The sequence below is a fragment of the Ambystoma mexicanum genome, chromosome 3q (assembly GCF_040938575.1).
Source record: "Ambystoma mexicanum isolate Mex_15411 chromosome 3q, UKY_AmexF1_1, whole genome shotgun sequence".
NCBI lineage: Eukaryota > Metazoa > Chordata > Amphibia > Caudata > Ambystomatidae > Ambystoma > Ambystoma mexicanum.
This window is the reverse complement of record NC_090926.1, coordinates 136,763,058-136,788,908: the sequence shown is the minus strand read 5'-3', so window position 1 is coordinate 136,788,908 and position 25,851 is coordinate 136,763,058. Positions and strand designations below refer to the sequence as shown.

The window sequence follows — 25,851 nt, the reverse complement described above, 5'->3', positions numbered from 1 at the left end:
GTACCCATAACAAAGGACACTGGGGGAACACTCTATGCATGAGCTGAACAGGGATGTTTGCTTAGGCTCCCGTGACAACTCTATTCTAAAAGGTAGTGCACAAGCACAACACACGGGCCTAACGCTAATACTAATTGCACCAATGTGGGCAAAACAAACAAGGTAACCCCATCTTCTGAAGATGGCGGTTGAACTATCATTCAAACACTAGCCAGTTCACACCCTACTAACACAACATGGCAAGCTCACGCACCCATGCCTGCAAACTATGAATTTAGGAGCATGGCTCCTGAAGTTCTAGAATCTGGAAACTTACAACTACCAGCAAGATGTATGGAGATATTAAGATGCCAGAAACCTTGATACAAGATAATGTTACAAAAAGTGAAGGTGTAATGTCCTATGATGCACTGAAAAGGACGTCAACCCCATTAGGTGTTCACCAGTGCGCATTGTAACTTACCTCCTTTACCTCTTGGAATCCTTCAAAGTACACTTGGCACCATTGGCAGCATTCACTACATCTTGCCATAAAGTGTTTTGGTGGAGAGTTGTGGTGGTTAAAACTTTTATGGAAGGGGTTCAAAGTATTCCCCTATTGCCCAATCTGGGATGTTAATATCTTGTTCTCTTGGGACCATCTTTTGAGGTAATGCACAAGGCCACCTTAAGCAAGATCTCTCACAAGGTAGCTTTTCTGATCAGTTGCATCTATCGGCAGAATAAGCAAACTTCAGGATTTGTTAGTATCCAAGCCTTTTGTCATTATACAGAAACACAAGGTGGTGGTGCTAAGCACACATCCACTGTGTCTACTAATTGCATTTTGTTTATTTTTGTGTAACCAATTAATAGAACTGCCGTCATTTTCCCCAAACCCTGAAAACAAGATTAGGGGGTGGGAGGATTGTAGGGGAGAGGAGAATGAGGATTGCACACATCAGATGTGCGTAGAACAGTCGTATTGGTCTTGGACATAACCAAAGCACTCTGCTAAACAGTTCAATTCTTTGTCTCTTTCATAGAGTCCGAGAAGTTGACCCACTTACCAAAGTCACCATTGCTAGGTGGATCGTCAAGTGTATACAACTCTGTTACTCACTTGTAAAAATACATTACCCGTCAAACCTAGAACCCACTCCACACGCTGCATGGGAGTGACTCTATCCATTATTGCTAATGTGACACTGGATGAAATATGTAAGCTTGCAACTTGTAGTCCAGTTTATACATTCACGGTTATATATGATTATACCATTCCGGAAATACTGAAAGGGTAAAACAGTGCAGAAATAAGAGGGGTAATATTCAGTGCCACCCTATATAAATGGAGAAAAGAAAAATTACAACAGCTAAATAATAGGTACTGTTGCGTTCCGAATAAATGAACCCCAGTGAGCCCTACACTGTGGAGTTTCTTAAAAGCACTAAAAAGAGAACCATTCTTCCAAAACCTCCAAATTACCCAAGCAATCGCACAAGAGAAAACAATTTCTACTAGAAAATACGGGGTTGCAGAAGAAAAGGCTAAAGACGTTAGTTCATAATTATGGTGAACTTGCCGAGTTAACATGCATACAAATAGCATTTAACATAATGCTGAAATTATAGCGTATACATATGTTTAAGTTGCATTGCTTTTAATACTAGAGAAAACAGGGTTTCAACTTGTAAATAAACAAACGAGCAACTTAACGAAGAGGTGCAGTAGTTCCTAGAAACACTGAAATTGGAAAAAGGTCATCATCCAAGGGGAAATCCGCACATCCAAAGTTGAAAATGGGAAAGATAGCCATCCAAGCCAAGCTGATGCAAGGTGCAAAGAATCCCAAAATAGACGCAAACGAAAAATCCATCCAAGGGCCCTAAATCCATCCATCCAAAGTCTGTGAACAGGAAAAAAAATACATCCGAAAATGAGTAATCCGTAACACAACTCATCCAAAAAAGTAGGAAAAATTAGAAAAAAAGCAAAATCCAGAGAATACTGCATCCAAAGTCTTTGAGAGGAAGAAAGATCCATTGCATAATGTTTTCACAATCAAACTCATCCGAAAAGGTGAACAAAAGCCAAAATCCATCCTCCGAAAGTCTGAGCGAGGTAAAAATCCATCCAAAAACAACAAATCCAAAGTCCAATGCATGAAAAAAGTTGAAAAAAGTTCCAGAGGTAAATCAATCTATAAAAAGTGTTTGCGAAGGAGAAAAATCAATCCGTCTTCACCTAACATAGGCGCGGAAACAATGAATATTCAAAATAGAAGAGGCTGGTAAATGGAAATTGAAACATGAGGTAATGCCTCCAGTGGTTATGTAAGGGACTACATTGAATTTACCCAGTGTGATGACCTCCAGTGGTGGAAAATGGGGACTACAATTCATTTTGATATTAAATACATTATACGAACACTATATAAAAACACAATGTATAATTCCAGATTGCAGTACATTAAATTACATTGATTACATTCTTTTTTAATATTAGTTTTCTGTATTCAGCTCTGAATTTTTCATCTTCATTTATTACTGCAATATTATGACTGATACACAAGCAAGATCAGATTCACAGGTGGGCCAAGCTGTTCTTAAACATCTTTGCTCCACTGTCCCTGCTTGCCCACCACCTTCCTCAAGTACTTCTTGCTAATCTATGCAAGCACCAAAAAACAAATATTACTTACCAGATAGTCTTTCAGAGGGTGGGATCTGCTTGGAATCACATGCTCCTGCCCTGCTTCCCTGCAAAGGAGCAATGAGAGAGTACAATAGTAAAACAACCAAAAAATGATTTCTTTACACGCACAACCATAACTGACGTTATGGTAAAAAAAGAATCTGAGGACATCGACGCATGAGACATTATGGGCACCTGCACACGTAGGATAGGGATAGCATGACAGGAACACCCCTGTCAACACCCTATTTTTTTTACTTGAAATAACAAGTGGTCTACTCTGAGCCAACCACTAGATGGCAGACTTTACAAAGCATGTGATTCTAGGCAAATACCAGCCTCAGAAAGATGATTACTGGTAAGTAATATTTGTCTTCACTTTGGAGAGTTTATCCATAGGATGCTTACGTTCCATCCTCTTCTGCATTGTGGCCCCCGACAGATCTTATAAAATGTGTATTCACCATCCAATAAATTTGATTTGAGTATTGTTTAAATAGGTTATCCTATAGCCAATCCTCTGTGCTTGTCGGTGGACAACCCTGGTTTCTTTTTATATAATTCAGGTTAATTGGACCGCATGGACTTGAAGGATCAAAGTTTAGATTTCAAGTCTTCACACTTTAGTGAGCGGTCGTTCACCGTCCGTTGGTGATATTGCAAATCGTGACTTTTTAGGTTTGTGTAAAATTTCACCTGTGGGCTGCTCAACTATATTCCCCCTGCACCTACGGATGAGATCTGAATCTTCACTTCTGCAAGACTGTTTGAGACGTCGGCTTTCTTACTTATTTCTTGTGTCTGAGTATCTTTGAAACTCTTTTAAACTCAATGTCGGGTCTCCTTGAGGAAGTTGCTTAATGTTGAGACTATATTGCATGTTCCATTTTATCTTCCATCTCTTTGAGGTAGTGAGTGTTGTGAGTTTTAGAGGTAAGAGTCCAAGCCCCCTTTGCTGTTCAGTTGATTTTCTTATAATCTGTTTGAGATTTCGCCCAATGGGGGTCAAGTGATCGAACTTGTTGGTTAGGACAGCTCTGCTGAATATTTAGGGCTGAATACCCACTCTGTGGTCATAACAATGAATACCTAGGCCATAAGCAACACTCCCAGGCGCCCAACGCCTCCTTGTAAGACGATGGAATGGGTGCCAGTTCCAGGTACTGGGCAAGCCAGAACAGAAGCACCATGAATCTTAGCCTCCCGTTTTTTGATGTTGATCTCGTCGAAACCAGAGGGTCCTCCGGAGAATAAGTAGTGAGGGGGAGGTGGCTGGTGGTTCCCATGGTCTTGTCATTGGGTTTGCTAATGCTGTTCAGCGCCGTTCTTCTACCAAATGTAGGCTGATGGGCCACAGAGCCCTATGGAATTGAATCTCCTCTAAACACCATCTTGGCTCTGTCCCTAACTTTCTTCTTTACGATAAGTGTATGTTTTAACAATGGTCAGACGTATGGAAATATTGCAGATTTTGGGTTACTACTGCTTTTAACAGCAGTTGCAAGAGCAGTGGATTTAAAGTTTAACCAAGTAGGTTAGTAGCCTTTGTCAAAATTGGAACAAATGTCCTCCCTCTCTATACGGTTTATAGTCATTCCATCGACAGCCAAAGCATCTAATGCATTTATTTTTTCAGTTTTTTTTTTTAATGTGGTCCCCCCCAAACCTTTTTCTTAACCTTTAAAACCCATTTCTATTAAACTGAACCCTTTACCATCTAAGTCATTAGTCATAAAGTCATTAGATGCTTTTTTTTTTAGATGGTTTGGCTGTCGATGCTTTGGTTGTCGATGCAATGACCGGATACCCTCTATACTACCAATTTCAGGAATTGTCACTGGTACATTTTTCTTTTTCTTGACATAGCCCGTGTATAGTATTAAAACACACCAAAGCACAAATGCCTTGTGCAGTAAAGGGCCATAAAGGTGAAGGTACAAGAAAGACCCCCACAGTCCCCTTGCACGCAGATGTGGGTCCATTGCAGCTGTGTTGCTTCTGTGATTGCCTAGTGCAGGAACAATGTCACTAGTATAAAATAATCAGCTGGCCTGTTAAACGTTGATGGATGAGATCTATTGGTAAACAAGAGGCCCAGCTGCTTCACTGCTGGACAATCATTAACTCCCACAAATTAGAATTCTGTCTAATGCCAATGCTCTATATGCCAAATCGTCATTTGGCAACAGACATATATGGGAGTGTGGTAGGCCAGAATTAGGTCAAGGAGGCACGATTTTCAACTTTCTTTGCTCTCTTAATCAAATAAACCTAATCTCTCCTGAATGCTGGGACTCTAAGCCCTACTCTAAACAGAAAGAAAAGGGTGCTAGTCAGGATGCCAGAATGTTTAAATAATACAAAGTCCTCTGTCCGAAAATCCTAATCTAACCTGGCCACTCTCCCTATATTAGAAAACCTTGAACAACCGAGACCCGTTTTGCAATTTCCCGCCAAGGAAAGGGATGGCTGATGGCTTCTGACTCCCACCCCTTGTACTCTGTAACAATGAGGACCGCCGGTACATCAGGTAAGTTCTCAGTTTCTTTATTGTTCATGTCCTGAACTCCTCCACAAGACACAGGGATGGTAGGGGACACAAGATGACACAGGAAACACCGGGCTCACTCCCACACCCAGCTTCTCAGCTCACAGCTTTCCTCTCTCTAACCGTCACCAGCAGAACACCTCCACACAAACATTCCACACAAACATTCCACTACAGATGACCTCACGTTCACACCTAATCTGTAGGCCAGATTACTACACTTCTCCTCCCTTTAGAAATACAAAGCCAGTTACTACACCACTCCCTCCATGGGAAAACAAAGGAATGACAAGGTAATGTGACCACGACAAGACCTTAACAGCCCAACACACTACCAGAATTCCGCAACACAGCAGCCGCCTAAGTACAGAAGCCCTGGTAACACCAATAATGGAAACCACACAAAAGGAAACATTTGCAGGACACCCTCGGACTAAGTAGAAAACGTCAACGGGATGCAACCTAAAACAACACACCACTCCCTCGGTCCACACATCAAGGCCTCAAAAATAACAAACAGAGCACTTACGCCTGTCCTGAGCTGCCCCTCAGGACCCAGGGCTGCCACCCCTAGCCAAACTATTGTTAGCTAACACTAACACAACTACAACCTAACCAACATACCCACCTTGGCACAAATCACCTTCCACTTCGGTCTGCCACGCCGAAGTCTCAGAGGTGCCCCTCTGAGCACTAACCAACCGCCCCCAAAGAAAGCAACAACAAAAGCCAGACAATGACCGAGGAACCACACAAAGAACCATGAACCGCAGTATAAGGAAGAACCACAACCCAATACTGCTCCTCTGCACAAACCGTTAGCCATTCCATCCTCCTACAAAATACCGTTATTGAACACACCAGAAGACAACATGATATACCACACACGGAATCAGGAAACACACTGGTAAAGCTAAACTCCAAACCATAGTAACCCATCTCGGCCAATAGATAATCTAAAATTCAACACAACCCACGCCAAAAGCGACCGCCCTGACAGCCATCCGGCGCTAATGACGTAACCCCACGCCAAAAGCGACCAACCCTGACAACACAGGCACTAATGACGGAACAACTACGCCAAGGAGAACAACCCTGCAACCTAAGGCACCAGAAACAACAACACAACGCTAGGGCCGATAGCGAGCTAACCTGACCCATCAGGCACTAAAGACCATAACACAAACATCACTGCCACCTAACCTGGAACATACCAGGCAGAAGGAAACTCAAGATAAAGAGATCAACACCCCTGAGTGCCAAAACATAGCGACCAACCCAAGCTTAAACCAGGCACTACACATGCACTCCTGACACATGCACTCATGACCAAAACACATGGGCAAAACAACTCCACTCATGACTGCACACAACAACCACAACGCCACTCATACAAGGCGCAATTATTCCAATGCTGTAATAACATGTGACTACAGGAGCGCCAAACTACAGCAAGCACCCGTACACCGCACTCGCACCCCAAACACTGACGACATCAAGCATGCACAAAAGACATTTTGACAACATTGCATGATAGCATGGAATTTGAATGCAAACATCCTGAAAAACACATCACATGTTCAAAGGTGAAACATTACATCACATGTGAATAAATTGGATGATAAACTCCAGCACAGCCCTCAAATGCCACAGGCAAGAACTCCTGGGGACCACCCAATGTCAATTGTGCATGAAAGTCAGTGTCCTGTGAAGAAAATCCTATTAATACAACCTGTTCCATAACAAGTTCACACCCCAATCCACACTCCTTGGGGTTAACATTTCCCTGGAACGAAGTTCCACCCCTAAGGTGAACACAGCAATGTCACTAGTCATTTGCAGAATGAAACGCATTACATCCCCGCAGAATGAATCACATTGCAAACCCCCCTTCCCACACCCTGGGAGTTACCAAAGGGAAAAACACTAAACCCCTATACATGGTTCACTATCCAACGGAAGGCCACAACAAGAACCACACAGGCACAAGACAACGGCCTTTAATAACATACCCCTGACACTACTCCCGGGGCATAACCTTGATACATGGGCCACAACATATATTGAATCGTGCCCACACATATGGCCTAAACGCTGACCTGAATGGAAATCCCTGGCCACGTTGCGCAACAGGTAAGTTTCAAAATCCATTAGACCGGGCATGTAACAAACTCCAGATGCCAGCACGAAATGGCGAACATGAGAAGAGCAGTCAAATGTTCCAATGGTTGCCTCGGGGTTGTCCTTGACAGCTATAAAACCGCGACATCATAAAACCGGGATATCCCAGTGATACCCATTACCTCAGGCGTGACGCTCAACTACCGTAACTTGCCAGCATGACTGTTCCTCTGTCACGCTGAACGCCAAGCCCGTTCCAGAACTCCTCTGCATACAACGGGGCTTGCTACGCAGGGAGAACCACGTCAGTGCACACATGACCATTCAGGAACGGCCCTCCCTGCAATGACGTCAACACAACAACAGGAGGAGCGACCCGGCAACAACTACGGGCCCAGCCGAGTGACTGATCCGCCCGGTGCACCCTCCATGGAGCGCAGGCATCAGCCAGATCCCTGTATGAGACAAGGCCGGCTCCTCCTACACCCGGCTCACAAGGATCATCCACGGCACAGGTGTCCAACCGCGGAAAGGAACTCCGGGCACTGCTCCACCCGCCGTCGCAGCGAAGGGCATGCTCTCTGCAAAGACAATCCCGGGAACACGTCTTGCCCAGACGCCAAGGAAGACACCTTGAAGGGCTGCCTTCACCACAGCCGACCACGATAAATGTACACCAGCGGCCGCAAACTTCACCGAAGCTCCAGCGCCCGACGCCTTGGCGCAGCTCTGAAGCGGCCTCCACCCCCTGGACAGAGGAGCGCCTCCAATCCATAGGCTCCCCAGGGGTGCACTTCCAGGACAACCAGCAGTAGGCCCTCTGAATGGGAACAAAAACGCAGCTTCCCTTCCAACAAGTGCGGCGTTCCTGGCATGGCCCCGTTGAGGGCAACAACTCGATACCACGGGCCAACTGGGTACAGGCCGGCCTGGGTGTGGGGGGGACTCACGGGGGCGGTGTTCCAGGAGTGCTGCACCCCCCACCCCCAGCAGCGCCATACGAAAGGCAGTCCACCTACCATCCCATGCTCGTCGCCAGTGTAACAATGATGACCATGCGGTGCATCAGGTAAGTTCTCGGGTTCTTTATTGTCCATGTCCTGAACTCCTCCACAAGACACAGGGATGGTAGGGGACACAAGATGACACGGGAAGCACCGGGCTCACCCCCACACCCATCTTCTCAGCTCACAGCTTCACTCTCCTCTCTAACCGTCACCAGCAGAACACCTCCACACAAATATCCCACTACAGATGACCTCACACTCGCAGCTAATCTGTAGGCCAGATTACTACATACTCTTTATCATAGGCCTTGCAGGGGTCGAAATTGGAGTTTGTGGAGCAGGAGCTGAAAGTAACTCCTGGTGTCTGGATTTCTTTCCTCTGACCAGGAGCTATTTTAGTCCAGTACCATGAAAGGAGTGCTTGAAAGATGTTGGAGCTTGCTTTTCTACCAAACTGTCAAGCAACTAAGAATGTACGTCTTAAACCTGTCTTGGATTTCAAAACAATGGTTTTAGGGTGTGATGATTTGCTTGAGGATCTTTCTATATCAGAGAAAAAATGTTTATTCAGAGACGCTTCAGTGTGCAATAAAATGATTTAAAGGGGATGGAAATCTCAAACCCGCTATGGATTGGATTGATGAAATGAACAGTTTGGCTAACATTGAGAAGGTTATTTACAGAAAACTTGCAAAGTTACATTTACATGCAAAAATTTGGAATAATTTCTTAAGTATGTACTTGTTCTTGAACAGATGTATATTATCCCTTTTTGTTTTTCTTCTTTTTCTTTTCCTTTCACTGTTTTTGCTATTCTTGCTTCCTCCTCTTTCTTTCTAAATACAAGGTCTTATGTCATCTAATGTTTGATTAATCTATAAAGTAATACAAAATTAAACCTTTCTTGCAAGCTATTGCTCACTGTTTTTGTTGAACCCTCGGTCTCTGGCCATATTGCTTTATATAGCAAGAGGTGATGACTGGAAGGTTAAGAATTAATTTTAACCTCTGGCATCTCTCTGGGCAACTGTCTAGATAATAGTTTTTTATCTTGCCAAACCATTACATAAAGGGGAAAGACAATATGTCCAGCCCATACTTTGGGCACATCCCTTCTGCACAAGACTACTGGTCGTTCCCCTTTCTGTAATGGCTTGTCAGGCGAAGAACAGTGGAGGGTCGCACAGCACAGAGCGATGCCTGAGGTTATAGACCTTCCAGCCATCACCTCTTGTTTTGCATATTGCTTTACATGTCTTCACCTTTGACAGTCTCAATTGCTTTCCCATTTACCCTTTTACATTTCGTTTTTTGTCAGTTTGTCAGTCTTGCTGTTACCTCACATTTTGTCTTAACTCATCTTTGCCACTACATCATAACTCTGCCAATACGGTGGTCAGTCAAAATCTCAAAAAAATAATCTCGAATAACAGATTTTTTTTTAAATTATATATTTATTTTGGGGTCCAGGATTAAAAAAAAAATGGTAAAAAAAAAGGGGGGGGTTGGGGAGGAACCCCCCCATTTCGAATAAAAAACGTCATAAAAAAAAATTCGACCTTTTTTTTTGGCCTTTTTTTTCGAGATTTATTTTTTCGAGATTTGTAAATTCGGTATTATGACCATAAACCTGCCAATACATCTATTACTGCTTTAATCTGTTACTGTCTCATTAATGCCTCATTTTGATCTCTGTAGATAGCTCTTTTTCCTGTGTTGTGACCTTGCACACATACTTTGCTGAAGAATGAGGCACTAATATATAGAAGCCAACAAGCAGCCTATTTACAAATTCAAGCATATCTTGAATCTAACAAACTCTTTGGCCTCCGCCAATCAGGCTTCCGTTCGAAACATGGCACTGAGACTGCCTTCATTGACCTTACTACACAAATTCAGGATATTAAAGACAAAGGCAAGCTACTACTACTATTACTAGATCTCTCGGCAGCGTTCGACCTGGTCGATCATCAAATACTCTGCCACCACCTAAAAACCTCTGCTCACTTTTCAGACGAGGCCACTGCTTGGATCAAATATTTCCTTGCTAACAAAACCATGCGTGTCTTCTCGCCATCTGCCTCTTCTGAGCCTTCTCCTGTCACCTGTGGGGTACCACAGGGATCATGTGTATCCCCTACTTTATAGAATGTGTTCCACTCTCTCGCTGACAAAACAAATCAACTCGGTAGTCTTCATTAGCTTATACGTGCAAACCTATTACAGCCTGCAGACCGTTCATCACTACCCCTAACTGCGTCACACTCGCAAGAACTCTAGTGATGTCTAAAATTGACTATTGTAATGCTCTGTATTTGGGGACCAATAAAAAGAACATCTATAAGTTTCAAGTAACACCGAACAAAGCTATTAAAGAAGCCCTCAATCTCCCCAGAAAAATGCACGTCTCGGATACCAGAAAGAACCTCCCCTGGCTCCCAGTGTCACTCAGAATCTCACTCAAAACCCTCGCTCTTACACATAAGTGTCTAGCCAAACAAGCACAAGAGTACATGGCAAATCGCCTCACAGCATATACCACCACTAGACCACTAAGATCGGCACACGCTCATTTACTGACTATTCCAATATTCAAATTACAAAGTGCAGGAGGGGCGAGCTTTCCAGTTCTTGCATCTAAACTTTGGAATACACTCCCAAACCCTCTCAGAACTGAAAACCGTTTCTCTTCATTTAAGAATAGAGCCAAATCTTGGCTAACAGAGCAAGATATGCCCACATCCTTCGACCGCTTGTAAATATAATTTCACCTTATTGCCTTACTGATCAGACTTGTATAATGGGACTACGTAGTAAATTATGTTTGTAGCTATTCCACTTTTATGCTAATATTCTGTACTGTAAATTACAATTTTTGCAACTTTTGATTGTTAACTTGTAAATTTAACCTGTAAATATGTAAGGAAATGCACCCAGATGCCCCTGGGCAGGGTGCGCTATATAAATAAACCACATATCTAACTTCCAAATAAGAAGCAATTATGGCTTTCTGTCCATTACATACGACAATTCATTTTTTGCATGTCTTCTAGAGGTTTACTAATGTACCTTTTATGTATATTCCCAGACAGTTAATGTCAGGTAGGTATATTTGGGTTGCATCAGTTGGCTTCGGAGCCAAAAGTAGCTCCTGGTAGCTGATGGTGTTAAGTTAATCAGGCTCTTCTAGGCCTTATCCAAGCGCTAAATAGCTCCCACCTCCCAACAATTTCACACCCAGCCCTGGCCTATGTTCACAGTTCAGTAGATATAGTTCTTGGCATGCCCTCCCGGGTTCCAGACCAGGGTCTCTCGCTTCTTTCCAAGCTTATAGGTCCCAGTCTTTCTCCCTTCAGGGAAAGGGTCCTTTTCTGTGTTTCCTCACCAGGGGTTTTTCTTTTAGTCCCTTGTTCCCTGCTCTGGGACTCTGCTCCTTCTGGTTCCCCACTGTGTGGTTCTTTCTATCCCCACTATGAGCTTGTCTCTTGTCTCAGCACTTTGGGGACGGTGTCCTCCTCTCTCACTCATGGCCTTCTTGGTGGTTTCCTCAATCTGGGGTCAGGTTAATTTCCTTGTCCCACTCTAGGCCCTGACAGCATTTTTCCGACACTGGGGGTCTCTCTCTGTCTCTCTCTCTGTCTCTCTCTCTGTCTCCCCCTGCACCCTCCCCTTCTCGTTTTTCTCCCCACTCTGCGATTTCTCAGTGCTCTCCCCATCTTGAGATCGCACTCTTTCTCTCACCGCACTCTGGTATTCTGCTTCCCCTTCTTTGGATATCTGCCCACCACTGGGTTACTTGGAGCTACCGAGTACCTGTGTCTCTTGAGCAGTGGAGTCTATTGCTGTGGAGCCGTTTCCTCAGTGCGTCGGCCAGGTTCTATGTTGCCTGCTGTTGGCGCTCCCTACTTGCTCTCTTTGTGTGGGCTGTTGAGGTTCCTCTGCACCCTAGTCAGCTGAGCCACACACCTGGCTCACAACCACCTGGTTTTCAACCAACATAGTTAGGTGGGCTTTTACCAGCCCTGTATTCATTGAGTGTGCGTACCACTCTAATCATAGACACACTCTCTTAAGTTTTCCCTGCTCCAACTGATGGTGGCAGTGGTTGAGAAAGCGAGGAGAGGGAGGTTAACACTATTACTTTGAAGAAAGAAATAACACTGATCTTTTCATAAAAGGCCATGGCCCTGCTGGTTTGGGTCTCTCGTGAAGTCAAATGTTAAGTGTCTCCTGCGAAGAACAGGTTTGGCAGTTTGTACCCTAGTGGGTCTTCAGGACCTGTCTGTTCAAACTGCAGGTCATCTCCCACTGGAAGCAATGGTGGGGGGTGTTGGAGGAGTGGGCAGATCAAATTCTGATTTGCTGAGCACGTTACTGATCTGAGATCGAATCTTTGAAGTCCCAGTATCACTTGTAGCTGCTTGCTTTTTGTTGCTTTGTCACTGCAGCTGGCTGAGTTGGTTACAAGTGCTCTTGGTGTCTGGTGCGTCAATGCAGGGACTGGGCAGCAAAGCTTCTTTGTTGACACAGTGAGACGGGACCACAAGAAGCCTAAAACAGAGCCAAGATTGGTATCTTACCATGCAAGGGATTAAGAACGGGGAGAGGGAGCAAGGGGGGGGGGGAATTCTCGGGGGGAAGAAAGACTGAACAAACTACTCAAAGAGCTGTGTTTTCAGCTGCTTCCGAAAGGTCACCAAGTGTCTTAACAGAGCTTGGGAGGTAGAGTTCCAAGCATGGGCCGTTAACCCAGGAAACGAGCACACATTACCTCTTGTTAGTTTACTCCTTGAGGTTCAAGTACCCAGAGTTACTTGAATGAAGGGATCAGAGAGGGTCGTATCGTTTCAGATATTTATTTAGGTACACTGGTGCGTCACCATAGAATTTTTGGCTCTAGCCTGCAAAGAGCCGAACATAATCAGCTCAGTTTTGTTGCTATTCAAGCACATCCCCTGATTGGACATCCACATTTTCATTAGGCCATAGATATGCTGCCGCCTAGCAGAGTCTTTGCTATAATCCCCACTCAACTCCAAAAGGAGTTGAGCGTCCTCAGCATAATTTGTAAAGCGGATTCCCATGGTAGACAGCGGATCACAGAGAGGTTTGATGTACAAGTTAAAGTGTGGGGGACAAGCAAGCACCTTGAGGAACCCCACAGTATATTCCGTTTCTGAGCTAGCCTCACCCCAATACACCGTGGACAGCTTGTTACTCAAAGAGCAGATCCAGTCAGATCCACTGAGCAATTTCCAGTGGTAGATGGGTATCCAGAAGACATTTATGGTCCAGCCAATCGAACGCAGCTGACCGGTCTAATGAGATCAGCAGCCCTGACCCACTTATCTCTAGGATGTCCAGCATATTTGTCTGCAGATCTAGAAGGGCACTTTCGGTTCCATGATTACTCCTAAACCCTGATTGATCACGGTGAAAGATGCCTGAGCATTCTAGATGATTTTATAATTGTGATGTAGCTATCTTATCCACGATCTTCAAGAGAAAATAAGTGTTCGTAATAGGACGTAGGGTAGGTTACTAGGGTCATTGGGACTTTGGCCTGGTTTCTTAACCAGTGGGATAACCAGAACATGCTTAATGATATGATGTGGCTTTTAAAATGCGCCTGTACAAAAGTGTTTCTTGTGTCCGGTACTGATTTCCATTCAAAAGATACATTTACAAAATGCATCCGGAATGGAACAAAGATGTTAGTATTGGCCAGTACGAGTTTTGAGGGGAAAAATCACCCAGACAGGTGGTAGGACGCATAGCTTTCAAGGCAGTTTCGATTTCATTCTTTGTTGTGGAGTTGAAGTTGAAACGGAGGGCTTACAGATGTTCCGACACCTGGGGTTCTAGAAGAGTCTCAGTACTGGTACTATTCATTATTTTGGCACAGGCATTGTCCATTTCATCCTGGAAAGGCTAGTTTTGTCTTTCTGCAATCATAGTTCAGTAGGACAAGAGTCTAGGACTGAGTTGTAGGCTTCTCAAGCTTCCTGTAAATCGTGAAGTTTCCAAGGTTGTTTTCTGCATTTTCAATTTCATTGTTAGACATTTCTTAACTTCATAGATTTTGTTTTTATAGGATTTTTGCATCTGCTTCAAGGCTATCCTGTTGTTTTTTGATTTTGTTCTTTTCCCAAATACACCTTGCTTGTCGTGTCTCCCCTTTCAGAGTCGTGAGATCCAGATTAAACCAATTCTGGTGTCTCATTCTATCCCATATGACCTTGGATTTCAAAGGAGCAACTCTGTCTAGGAAGGAGGTTAACTATGTGCTAAATTCCTTCACCATTTCATCTGGGGGATCGGGGTCTGAGGTTTGAGCCATAATCATTTCGAGACACTGACCTAATTCCTATAGTTTAATCCTTTCAACCAGATTTGGCCTGCCAGGTTATGGCAATGGCTTGCTGGCTCTTAGGTTCCCTTTGGATGAGAGAAGTCCACTCTCTGCAGATACGTGCATGGGCTTCATCAGATTGAGTTCAGTGCAGGGATCAGAAGAGCTTCCTCGTGATTCCTCTTCAGGTTGGCTGCTTCTTCAGCTCCCCTGGACTCGTCCCAGGTTCAACAAGATATGGTTCAGTAGGAACCTTGGGGCTCATTGCAAACTCAGCACCCAGTTCTAGAGGTAATCTGTATACATCTTTGGTGGCCACCTAATCCCTGAGGGATTGAACGTTGTTTGGCTTCTTAACCCGACCTTTAGCCCAAGTTTGAATGCTGGTAGCATTCACAAAACAGGTCATGCATGGATCTGGCAAATGTAGACCTTGCCCCCTTAGGCTTGAAATAGTCATGAACAAATGTGGCAATATCTGTATCCTACTCTCTCTTGTAGGGCGCGACATTGGGATGTTGCATCTGGTACGGTATTTACAAAATTGTTTCCAATAAGGAGACACTGTGAGCACCGCAAGCTGTTCGACGTTATGATTCTCAAGACCTACCAGCAAACTTTGGAGCCCACGCAGAAAGCTGTGATTCGGGACCTCACACAGACAACGTGGAGCCTTGGGGACACCCTAACCCTGAAAGGCTTAGGGCCTCTCAGAGAAACATTTGAGGGTTGCGTCCCTGATGTGGACTGAAAAGGTCAGCAAAACAGTCAGAATGCAGGGGGAAGGGACAAAAAACATTGGTGCCTCATACCAACATTGGTGCCTCATACCACAAGCACAGACTTTCAACCAAACAAAACCTCCTGATGCAATACTCTGGATTGGAATTGCAAGAATGACAGAGTGTCTTTTCGAAGCCTCTTGCAACCCCAGCATTTCCTTTTTTTTTTAATTTAATTTTTAAAATAAAAAATCACTGCAGCACGGAACCACTTCTATGGCCCTCCCAGGTAAATGTAAAGGTGGTTGAGGGACTGGGAAAAAAACTAACTGTACAGGATGTAAATGGTCTACATTATGCAGTGGAGGAAAGTGCTTGAGCGGTGCGGTGGCAGGCAGTCGCCAATAAGATAGCAGAGGGGGGTATAGTCTGAAAAGAAACTGAGTCATGAGAGCAAGGACTACATACCATTGAGACTGGAAATGTCTTTTTGTTGGATGTTTAGAACGCACCTCCGCCACAAGTGATTCCTGGAGCCAAAGCAAGCAAATGACATGAGAGCGGAAGTTAATTTGAGAAAGCAGAGGCAAAGAGCCACATTTTAAGCTTGAGGTGAATATTCGAAATGTCGGGGAAGTCTTAATAGGGAGGTAATACCAAGTGGAAAAGGCAAAAACAGAGGAAGCATGTCTGAGTAAGCAGGTGTCTGTGAACTGAAAGGCTACCAGAATTAGCAGACCAAAGAGAGCTGAAAGGGGGAGTAGCATTTAAACGTGGAGGCAAGACATTAATGGTGCTTTAGACTGAGCACGGAGTCCAATTGGTGTATTCAGAAACGTCTTCCACTGTTTGCTGTACTAGAAACAATGGCACTTATGAAACCTTTTACACAAATGGAGGAGTTGGGAAGATGTGCCCTCTTGCACCTTATTTTATTCTTGTGTGACCTCTATCCCAAATCGACTTCAGACATGGTTAATGTGACCTCCATTAATTGATTTCTCTTAGTCACTGCCGTATGCTGATGTATTAAAGGTTTTTGATTTTAGGGTCCAATCAGCCCCGCTATATTGCAGCGAAATGTGGGGCTATGGTAACTGAAGCACTTGTTACTGTTCAGAACAGTTATATTAGGAAAGTGCTGAGAGTACCAAAAGAAATACCAATTGGCGCTCTTTGTTTTGACATGAATATAACTAGCATACATTAAAAGCTCAATTGGGATCTGTATTCTTTTCTTAATTATATTCTTAAGAAATTCATAGGACTAAATCGCAATTCCAATGTAAATGTTGTATTTGAAGTTATAAATCAGCCTGAATGACGATCAATGGTATAAATGTGGCACTCTTCAGTTGGAGATGTGGGTTTTAAAATAATAATAATCTCAATGTCTGTTACATTTCACAAATGAAATCTCTCATTCAGAAATAAGCAATTGCCCGATGCGCGATTTACAGATTGTTTAAATGTAACTAAGTTTCCCTCAATGGCGCATTACGTTAATCCTAGAAGAATGGGAGAAATGAGGACCCCATTAAGAGATTGAGTCTCTAGTATGTAGAAGTAGCATTATTGGAGTATGTTTTAATTTTACCAGTTTGAGCGCAAGAAGTCAATGGTAAAGATTGAATGGGCACTGTCTGTGTCAAGGGTGGTAATGAGGATGTGATTAAATTTCTTTTAATATGTGCTAATTTTAGAGATTTACAGAGGAAATCTGATATGATGGGTTATTTATAATGTGCTTAATACCCAGAGGTTTCTAAGCGCGGACCCGGGGTTCTAACCTGTGGTGATCTGTGTTGTCTTGCTTCCAAGGCGAGCACGTTGCCCCTGAGCTATCCTCCCGAGGCTATTCCTTTCTATTATAAATGAAGTTACAAGTTGTGATGTGGCAATTACTTGAATTCTGAAGACAGAAAATGAAATGTTTGTATATGAATTTGTTAAAGCTGCTCTAAAAAGGCACCTCTGTTTTGTAGTAGTCTGAAGAGTGAACTGATTTTATTAAGGAAGGAGGTGGCTGTGCTTAGTTTTATTTTTGTATGAGATTGGGATGTTAAGCTTTTTGTTTCTTTTTCTGTTATTGGAAAAAGCTGAATAAAGATATATCGGCTCCAAGATAGTGAGTTTGCATAGTCGAGTCATGACTGAAAAGCGCAGCAGCACTACATGCTGAAAGAGTGAGGAAAGGAACATCTGGTACAGAAGATCAAGACGATTTCTCTTTGTAACCCCCTCTCCCTAGTAATCCCATGCCGTCCTTGCGGTGGTCTGATTACATCGTTCTCCCTGGTGTGTTTAGTCCAGTTAGGTGCTTGTAGGGGCGGGGGGGGGGGGTTTAAGAAGGAAGATGACATTTAAGCATGTTTTATTTGTGGTTTGTTATTAGTAATGCCCACTGCATGGAAAATAATGTTCTAGTCTACTTTTCTATCTCAGGCTGGTTTCAGAAAGGCGATGGAGCTGGTGGGAACTGAATTCCAAGATCGGTTACAATTCTATCGAGACTCGTGGCTGCCGGCACGTGCTCTTGTGGAGGAGGCTATTCGGGAGCGTTTTCAGGTATGGGGTCTCATGGATGATAGTTAAAGCAGTGTGAGTAGGCAAGTGCATGGGAAATGCTGGAAAATATTCAAAATTCCACTTGCCTTGCTGGGAATGACTTGCCAGCAACTAGGTTCCTATCTTTGAAGGCAGATCATCAAGGAATAACCTTATATATGTTTCTGATCTATTGGATATGTTACAGCTTTTTTTTCAGATCCGTGGCAGTTGTTTGAAAAACAGAAACAAGAATAATGTGAAAAATCCCTTTTTAACCTTTCCCAAACGTTGTGAGTAATTGACCCATATTTATGGTCTTGGTTGTGAAACATTCGATTAATGTAATCCGGGATAATAAATTACTGGTGTAAATCCTGCTCTTGTCACATTTACAAGGCTCCTGCCCTCAAGTGAACCTGCCCTACTGATGTGGGTTCACTTATGGTCCATATAATTAGCTTCCTGCTCTAGATGCCCAAGCCCAACTCCATACTGACTGTATTCTACCAATGCTAGCTGTTCCATGGTATTTCCAATTCTATCCTCCCATGTTCATCTTGTTCTCTTCCCAAGTCCTGCCCTGCACTCAATGTGCATTGCTAATATTGGTTTTCTGACGAGACTGAGTATCTGCTACCTTATTCGCTATGTTAGTTTCGCAGTCGCCCTCAGTTGTATAATTTGCAATTTGCTCCTTGTATCTGTTTTTGCATAGAATATTTATGTATTTTATATTATCTGATGTGATAACTCATTTGATATATTATTTTATTACCCACTTGAAACTCATGACCCATTTTGACAGTGTTGGGTGGATGAAAACAAGTGGACCATTAGGAGTTTAAAATGTTGGCATGCAGTTGTTGCACAAATGATTAACTTTCTGTTTCTGGTACTCCTGCATCCCCAAATCCGTCCCCTAGATTCCCCACTGTCTTCCTGAGTTACTCATTTGGATAAGCTGCAGTCATGTTGTGTCTGTGACCGCAGTCAATCTGCTGCCTTCCTCTGTAAATTGGTGTGTCCCCCTCCACCCCCCTCTGCTGATTCTGGTCCATTACAGACATGAGATTTGGCATTGGACTATCCTTGTGGGTGGGACCATACTGATATCGGGACTTGTAAATTCTTTAAAATCCCACTAGACCTGCAGGGCGAGTTAATTTGTTTACATAACGACCTAAGAGAAATGCACTTGCCCCATGGTGACTGGTGACAAAATCATTACCAGTGCTTTTTGTAAGATAGTGCATGTCGCCATAAGCGCACTTCATATTTTGGTGTAGTGCTGTCACCAGTGTGTTTGCAGTAAAAGATAAATAAGTTTGCAACATCCCCATACTCGCCAGCAAGGTCGAGTAGCATGCAAATGGTACTCGCCCTTCATAAAAACTACTCGCCAATGCTAGTGGGCTAGTAGATTTTTGCAAGCCCTGGTAAACAAAAAGATATTTCTCCTCTTTGAAAAGTACAATAAGTTAAAATGTGGTGAACATCCTGAGTCTAAACCATCCCATAGAACCACTGATTTGTCAGTGTTCGTTCTCAGTTGAGGTAATCCCACAATTTTGTCAAATTGATACACTCCTGGGTTAATCGTTCTGTCCCAACTCTGTACTGAAAGGAATTGTGTTTAGTCTGAAGGGCCGTTGCACTCGATCTACTTCCTGAAGAGCAATGAGGCTTGGTGACACAAGTGTGCTTTCTGGCAAAAGTCCTTGATGATGAGCTCTTTGTGAATCAAGACAACTCGTGCAATGAAAGGGAGGAGTAGAAGAGATCAGGGGAGGAGAACAACATCACAGGGGGCCAGAAGGTGGATTAGAGGGGAGCGCACAACGACATCACGGGGGAGAACGGGTTCCATCTAAGCTTAGGGTATGTGTAAACGCACCACTTCGGTGGACATCCACTGCAGGCACTGCTATCCATCCACAAACTCTAGAATGTAGCTATGACTGTCAAATTCTGGCTAGCTGGTCACAACGGTCTTGCACCAAAACACCAGACTTGACTCGACACCTTTAGACTACAGCGACAACCTATAACTTAATTCAGTCGTGCTGTATACACATAGTCTTCTACACTAGCGCTCTGTCGTGACCTCCTGCAGCACCTGCCCACATGCCTGACATCTTGAGTTGCTTACTTGAGCCTAACCAGCCCCCCAAGTTCTATCTTGGCCAAATGCACATGCACATCTTAAGCCTCCTCTTAGAACTTTCCTATTCCTGGAATCGGGTCCCCGAAGGCGTTCCAACCACAAAGCGCACTGAGGCCATAGAAATGGGAAAATTGTGTTTTATAAATGACTACAATACAATACAGCTAGAACGGTCTCCCTGCTGTTTACATCACACAGCATCCAGGAAGTTACTTCTCCCCATTGAAGAGGACAGTGGCTGCTGGAATGTTGAGCCACCCAGTGATCTGGGGTAAATCATGTCCTTAAACCGTTTATTACAGAGATTGGGAGGGGTGGTGTAGCCTGGAAAAGGTATTTTTGTGATTGTGTGGGTGTGACAGTCCGCCGGAGAGCTGTATGTCATTATTTGAGGAAGGTGAGTGTCCGCATGTTTTGTAAACAATTAGTACCCGGCGAGAGGCGGGTGTGGCAGCCTCCCAGCCAATGAGGAGGCTCAGAACGGGGGCATTACAAGACGGTAAACCTCCTGCTCCAAGCCTACTCTAGGCTGGAGGCTCTTCACTCCCCCTCCACACTCCCTATCCCAAGATTTCCCACCCCACCTGACTTCTTTTTGGATCCTTTTTGGGAGAGGATGCACTGGGAACACTTCTGTCCCCCATCGCGTCCGCTCCCTATCTGCAACATGCCTTTATGGAAAGCAAGAAAGGACTAAATGTAGTCCCTTCTCCCCTTGCCATGGCAGCAATTTTTTTGTTTACTTTTTTCCTATTTTTATAATTACTGCCATGGAAAGTGAGAAGGGGACTACACAACGGTGGCAGGAGAGCACCGGAAAGCCTTTGGAGCAGAGAAAACTGTGTGCAAGTGGTGTGGACCGCATCAGACTGGAAGTAGAAGGTTGCTGGACCATGGGAAGCCGCTGAGGCAGAGGACCTTGAAGCAGCGAGGGAAGGAAACTGATGCGCATGCCATACCCAGTGAGTTAACTAAGCTATTGTGACACCTTAGCGCTCCGTAACTGCTTGCTTGCTCAGACCAGGTACTTGAATACCAGAAACCAAACTCATAGAGGGAAAAAAAAGAAGGAAGGCAATTTTGAATACCGAACTGACAGAAAGCAGAGAAAACATTATTTTGTAAAACCAACTGGCTGTGATTATAAGCATGCAGGTCTATTTGAAAGCCAGCAACAAGATGGGGCAATAATTAAAGAACCCACTACAAACTACCGTTGCCAAAGCCAGAAGAAAGTTAGAACAAGAAAAATGTAAATTAACAATCATTGCCAAAGTCGAGAGGGGGCATATGAGTGTCCAGAGGTTTGTACAGCTTATTGCCCATGTTGGATGTTTATAAAGGAAGCTGGTGTAAACCCATATTGCCAAAGAAGAGTCAGTGAGACCAGATTGTCTGTATTTGGTTAATGGTGAAGTGGGGAAACAAGAGTGGCAAGAAGGCTGCCCTTCTGGTAAAAAGGCTATTAAGAAGGATTGGAGCATAACTTTAGAGATTGTGGAAATCACAAAAGTGTAATAAAGAGCACCAACGTGAATCTCGTCTTCCCTCAAATTCTTAAAACGTGGTGTTGTGAAGCAAGAGACATTGCTAAGTTGTTGTAAGCTGATCGTAACCACAGAAGCAATAGGCCTGGCATGTGAGTAAATCAGGTGGAAGTTGATGCAGTGCTATGAAGTGGTGTTCACAAGTCATAAAGGTTCTATGTGATGTTTCTGTATTTTAAAGACTGAACACAAAAAGGGCAATTTCTTTTGCCCTTTTTTGTGTTGGCTTTAAAATGCCAAAATATCACATACTGACCCCCCTGCCCCTCGCAAGGTGAAGCCTTCCCCACCCTCTCCTGCGAGATATCTTGTTAATCGGGGGGTGGAGGGGGTTTAACCCCCCAAAACCCATTTTTTCTCCACCCACCACCACCTTCCCAGCACAACACACACTTCCCATACATGCACAAAGACGCACACAAATCAAACATACTTCCCTCCTGGGATGCGCATTTCTTCTCCTGCCCATGCTTGTCAGCCCCTGCACATACTAGTGTGCAGCAGGGGCGTGACAGTTAGATTTAGAAAGACCGCTCTGTGCAGTCACAGTGCAGTCTTTCTAAATCAATCTGTTTTTATTCCAATAAAAACACAACTATCTTTTCTTTAACACAGTCCTAAAGAAGCAGTGGTAGAACCCTTGATATGTTTTGGTGAAATATTGCCGAATCATCCTGACAAGCTTACATTGCTGAAGCAAGTGTTGTATAAACTGCTGCAGAAGTGTTTAATCGTTCCAAAACAAATAGTGGTTGCAGAATAATCCTGACAAAGGCCATTTATATTACTTCTAATGAACTCTGGAAATGTTCTCGATTTATGCAAAGGTTGTTTTTCTTAATATCAAAAGTGGAATAGAAAGAAACCTTGTTGAACAATTCTGAAGAGTTTGAACTTTTTGTTGCTGAGTTGAATCAAAAGAACTGCATTGGAACTTTTCTACAAGCCAGGATTTACTTATTCCTATGGAACTGTTGAGCAGAATCCTGCTTGTGTCTGGCGGAAGGGAAATTACCCAGATTATAAGGAGACCGATTATGATACTGTGAATTTAACTGTTATATTTGTTGCTTTTGAAATGTCATACATTACCTTGTTGATTTGTTGTATGTACAAGTGTGAGGGACACAAATCTTTTGTTGGAGTGTTTTCTTTAGTTTATTTTAGGCAGGGAAATCCTCGTCCGGGTAGGGATTGTGAGGTGTTTGTCCAGCCTTTTTGAGTTGGCCGCCTCATATTTCTGATCCCTCATATAAGCTAATGTTGAGTTTACACCAGTTGTTTATATCCCATAGAAGTGCAACCTGGTCTCACAGATTAGAGATGTTGCACCCTCTCACAGTAATTCGGTGAAAGAAAGAGTATACCTGTACAGAGGCTGCCATTATGGCACAATTTGCTACCAAAGTGTACACGCACACACCTCCACAGTGTTACAGGAAGGCAGAGGTTTATGTGTCCAACAGTGTCAGACCAGCGGTGAGCAAAGTGATTGAGGAGTGACAAAACAGTGTGACAACCAGTCAGTCACTACCCAGTGAACACGAGATGGGATTATTTACTCTACGGTTCGGTGATCACAAAAGAAATGGACATTGGGATGGTGAGTTTGTAGGCAGCAGTGATCCTGTGAGTCCAACCGTGAATCCAGAGTTTACATGCAGTGTTGCAGTTAACTGAAGACCAGCGTGGATCTCGGGCGGCCATGTTAATATAATATTAAGGGGAAATGGTGTGCTATACAGAGAGTGGCTCCCCAGCAGTGACTACTGTACACCAATTAGGCTGCTGTTTAAATGCATGGTGTTTCTGTGACGGTAGTCTGTGCAGGCTTACTAAAGCACTGGACCAAGTCATCTCACCACAATCATGCAGGCTGATGCTGCAGGAGTAGGCATGTGGCACCGCATGTCTCACCGGCTTCCGGCATTCCTTTGCGAGTTACACCACAGCAATGTTCCTTCCTTTGGCCAGTAGAGATGGCACTTATTAATTAAGAGAGTAATGGCACTTCTCAATGAAGGGAAACAGAAGTGTGTGTGTGCACAAACTCTCCAATCTCTTTAATATCATTTTGGGGACTCCCTATTTTGTGGTGCTGTTTTTGCCAGATTGCATCATTATTTGTTTGGAACGCTTAGCGATGCCTTTTTTTGCTATGTGCCTGCACTGCCCTGTTTTGAAGTGTTACACTCAGTTTGTTTATTTAGTATGGCGCGCAAAACTCAGAGGTAACATGGTGCAACAGAGAACAGGAAGATAAGATTACATAAAAGCTTACGTGCATGATCAGGCACGTATGAGTATAAAGCATAGCATTACATTACATAGAATCTGGTGAAAGGACATATTTACATATATACATACAGTTAATCACATTTCGGCAGGTCAGCTAAAGGATGTGCATATATAGTCAGGTTGGCTATTGTTTTAGTGTGAGAGGGCACAGATCAGTCATAGGGATCATTGGATCGTAACCAGGTGAGAATGTTTCGCCTAAAGCTGTAGTAGGATTGGTCTGCTCTGATGTTGAGTGGGAGGGTGTTCAATGATGGGCTGCCATGACAGGGAAGCTACTGTCGCCCCTTTTCTTATCAATGTGGGTACCTGAAGGCAGTAAGAGTTAATCATTCTAGTGGAGCGGGTGGATTTTTTTTTTTTTACTATTCTGGCTGCGAGATAATGTGGGCTGCATTGTTTAAGCATTTGAAAGTGAGTGATGCCGTTTTGAGTGAGATGTGGTCGCAGATTTTGAGCCATTTGTGTTCTCTTCTTTTGTTAGAGATGTGTTCCTTGGAGGGTAAATTAAGGGCTGTTCTGAGTGCATTGTTTTGCAGTGTTTGAAGTTTGTCAGTTATATATTTGTTGGCTCCTAGGTACATGGCATTACAATAATCAAGTCTGGAGAGTATTCGGGCATTAGCGATGATGATGCAGCTAGCTTAGGAGAGGAATGCTCTACTTGCCCTGATTAGCTTGCACGTGTAGGCGGTAGAGGATGCTAAAGAGTTTCTTTTTTTTTTTTAGTGACAAGGCTGAATTTAGATGAAAGCCTAAAGTTCTCACTGTTTTGGCAACTGAGATGGTGTTGCCATCCATGTTGAAAGCCTTGTAGTTGGGGCTGAGTTTTTTTAGATTGGCGTTGGAGCCGAGGAGCAGGAATTCGGTTTTCTCATCATTCAGGCATAAGCCGTGTGTGGCCATCCATGCCTGAATGATGAGATATATTTTGTTTACCAAGGCCGTATCTGAGTCGAAGTTGCCCGAAAGAGGTATGAGGATCTGGGTGATCCACCAGGTCGAAGGCCGCCGACGGGTCGAGGAAGAGTAGCATGGCAGTGTTTCCTTTGTCGTTAATCGCATTGATCTGGGTTTTAAGATCGATTAGGGCTGTCTCAGTACCGTGCTGTGGTCTGAATCCAGATTGGCGGGCGCCTAGTACTTTGTGAGTTTCTAGCTATTGCTGGATTTGTAGGTATGCTACTCTGTATATTATCTTTAACAGGAACAGTACTGTGGTGATGGGCCTATAGTTAGTGGGAATAGCGCGGTCTAGGGTTTGCTTCTTGAGGGGAGGCAGAACCCAGGATTCTTTAAGATTACTTGGTATGGTGTTGGAGGAGAAGGATGCGTTGATCAGTTTGGTTATAAAGGGAGCTAGGTCCCTGGCAGCATCCTTGATTATTTGGGGTGAATGATGTATCCTGCCTCCTGCAGGATTTACCCTGGGCCAGTAACGACAAGGAGCAGGAACCAGGCTGACCCAGGTATGTAGAAAATAGAAACACGCTTTGTCTTGGTTACAGGTTCAGTATAGAATATAGGAGAGAGAGATCATCAGTAGCTTCTTCCCTGGTTCCCTGCCCAGCTCCAAGTCCCTAACCGTCACCTTTGGAATCCCCAGGTGCCCCAACACTCCAGGCTCCCCTAGCATTCCAACACAGCTATCACACTGACTCAGACCTCATTCATACTTATGCAAGATACAACAGTGGGCAGTTGTTGCCTTTGCAGTTGGATGGTTCAAGTGAGGCTATAACCCTTTCTGTTTCTAGGATGGATATTTTAGTGAATCTGAAAAGATTCGGGCCTGATGGGTTGGTTGTTTTGGCATGATTGCTAGGAGATGATGCGTGGAGTCTTTTTTTCAGTGCGATTTTAGTTTA

The 25,851-nt window shown here is 43.9% G+C and overlaps 1 protein-coding gene across 2 annotated transcripts in view; it reads left to right on the top strand.

Annotated features, from left to right (window-relative positions):
* The window catches only part of MYG1 (MYG1 exonuclease), a 279,913-nt gene that overhangs the window by 213,106 nt on the left and 40,956 nt on the right, over positions 1 to 25,851 (top strand). For both annotated transcript variants that reach the window (XM_069653324.1, XM_069653325.1), the window contains exon 5: positions 17,870 to 17,992. In XM_069653324.1, coding sequence (XP_069509425.1) covers positions 17,870 to 17,992 — 123 coding nt within the window. The remainder of the gene's footprint in view (positions 1 to 17,869; positions 17,993 to 25,851) is intronic.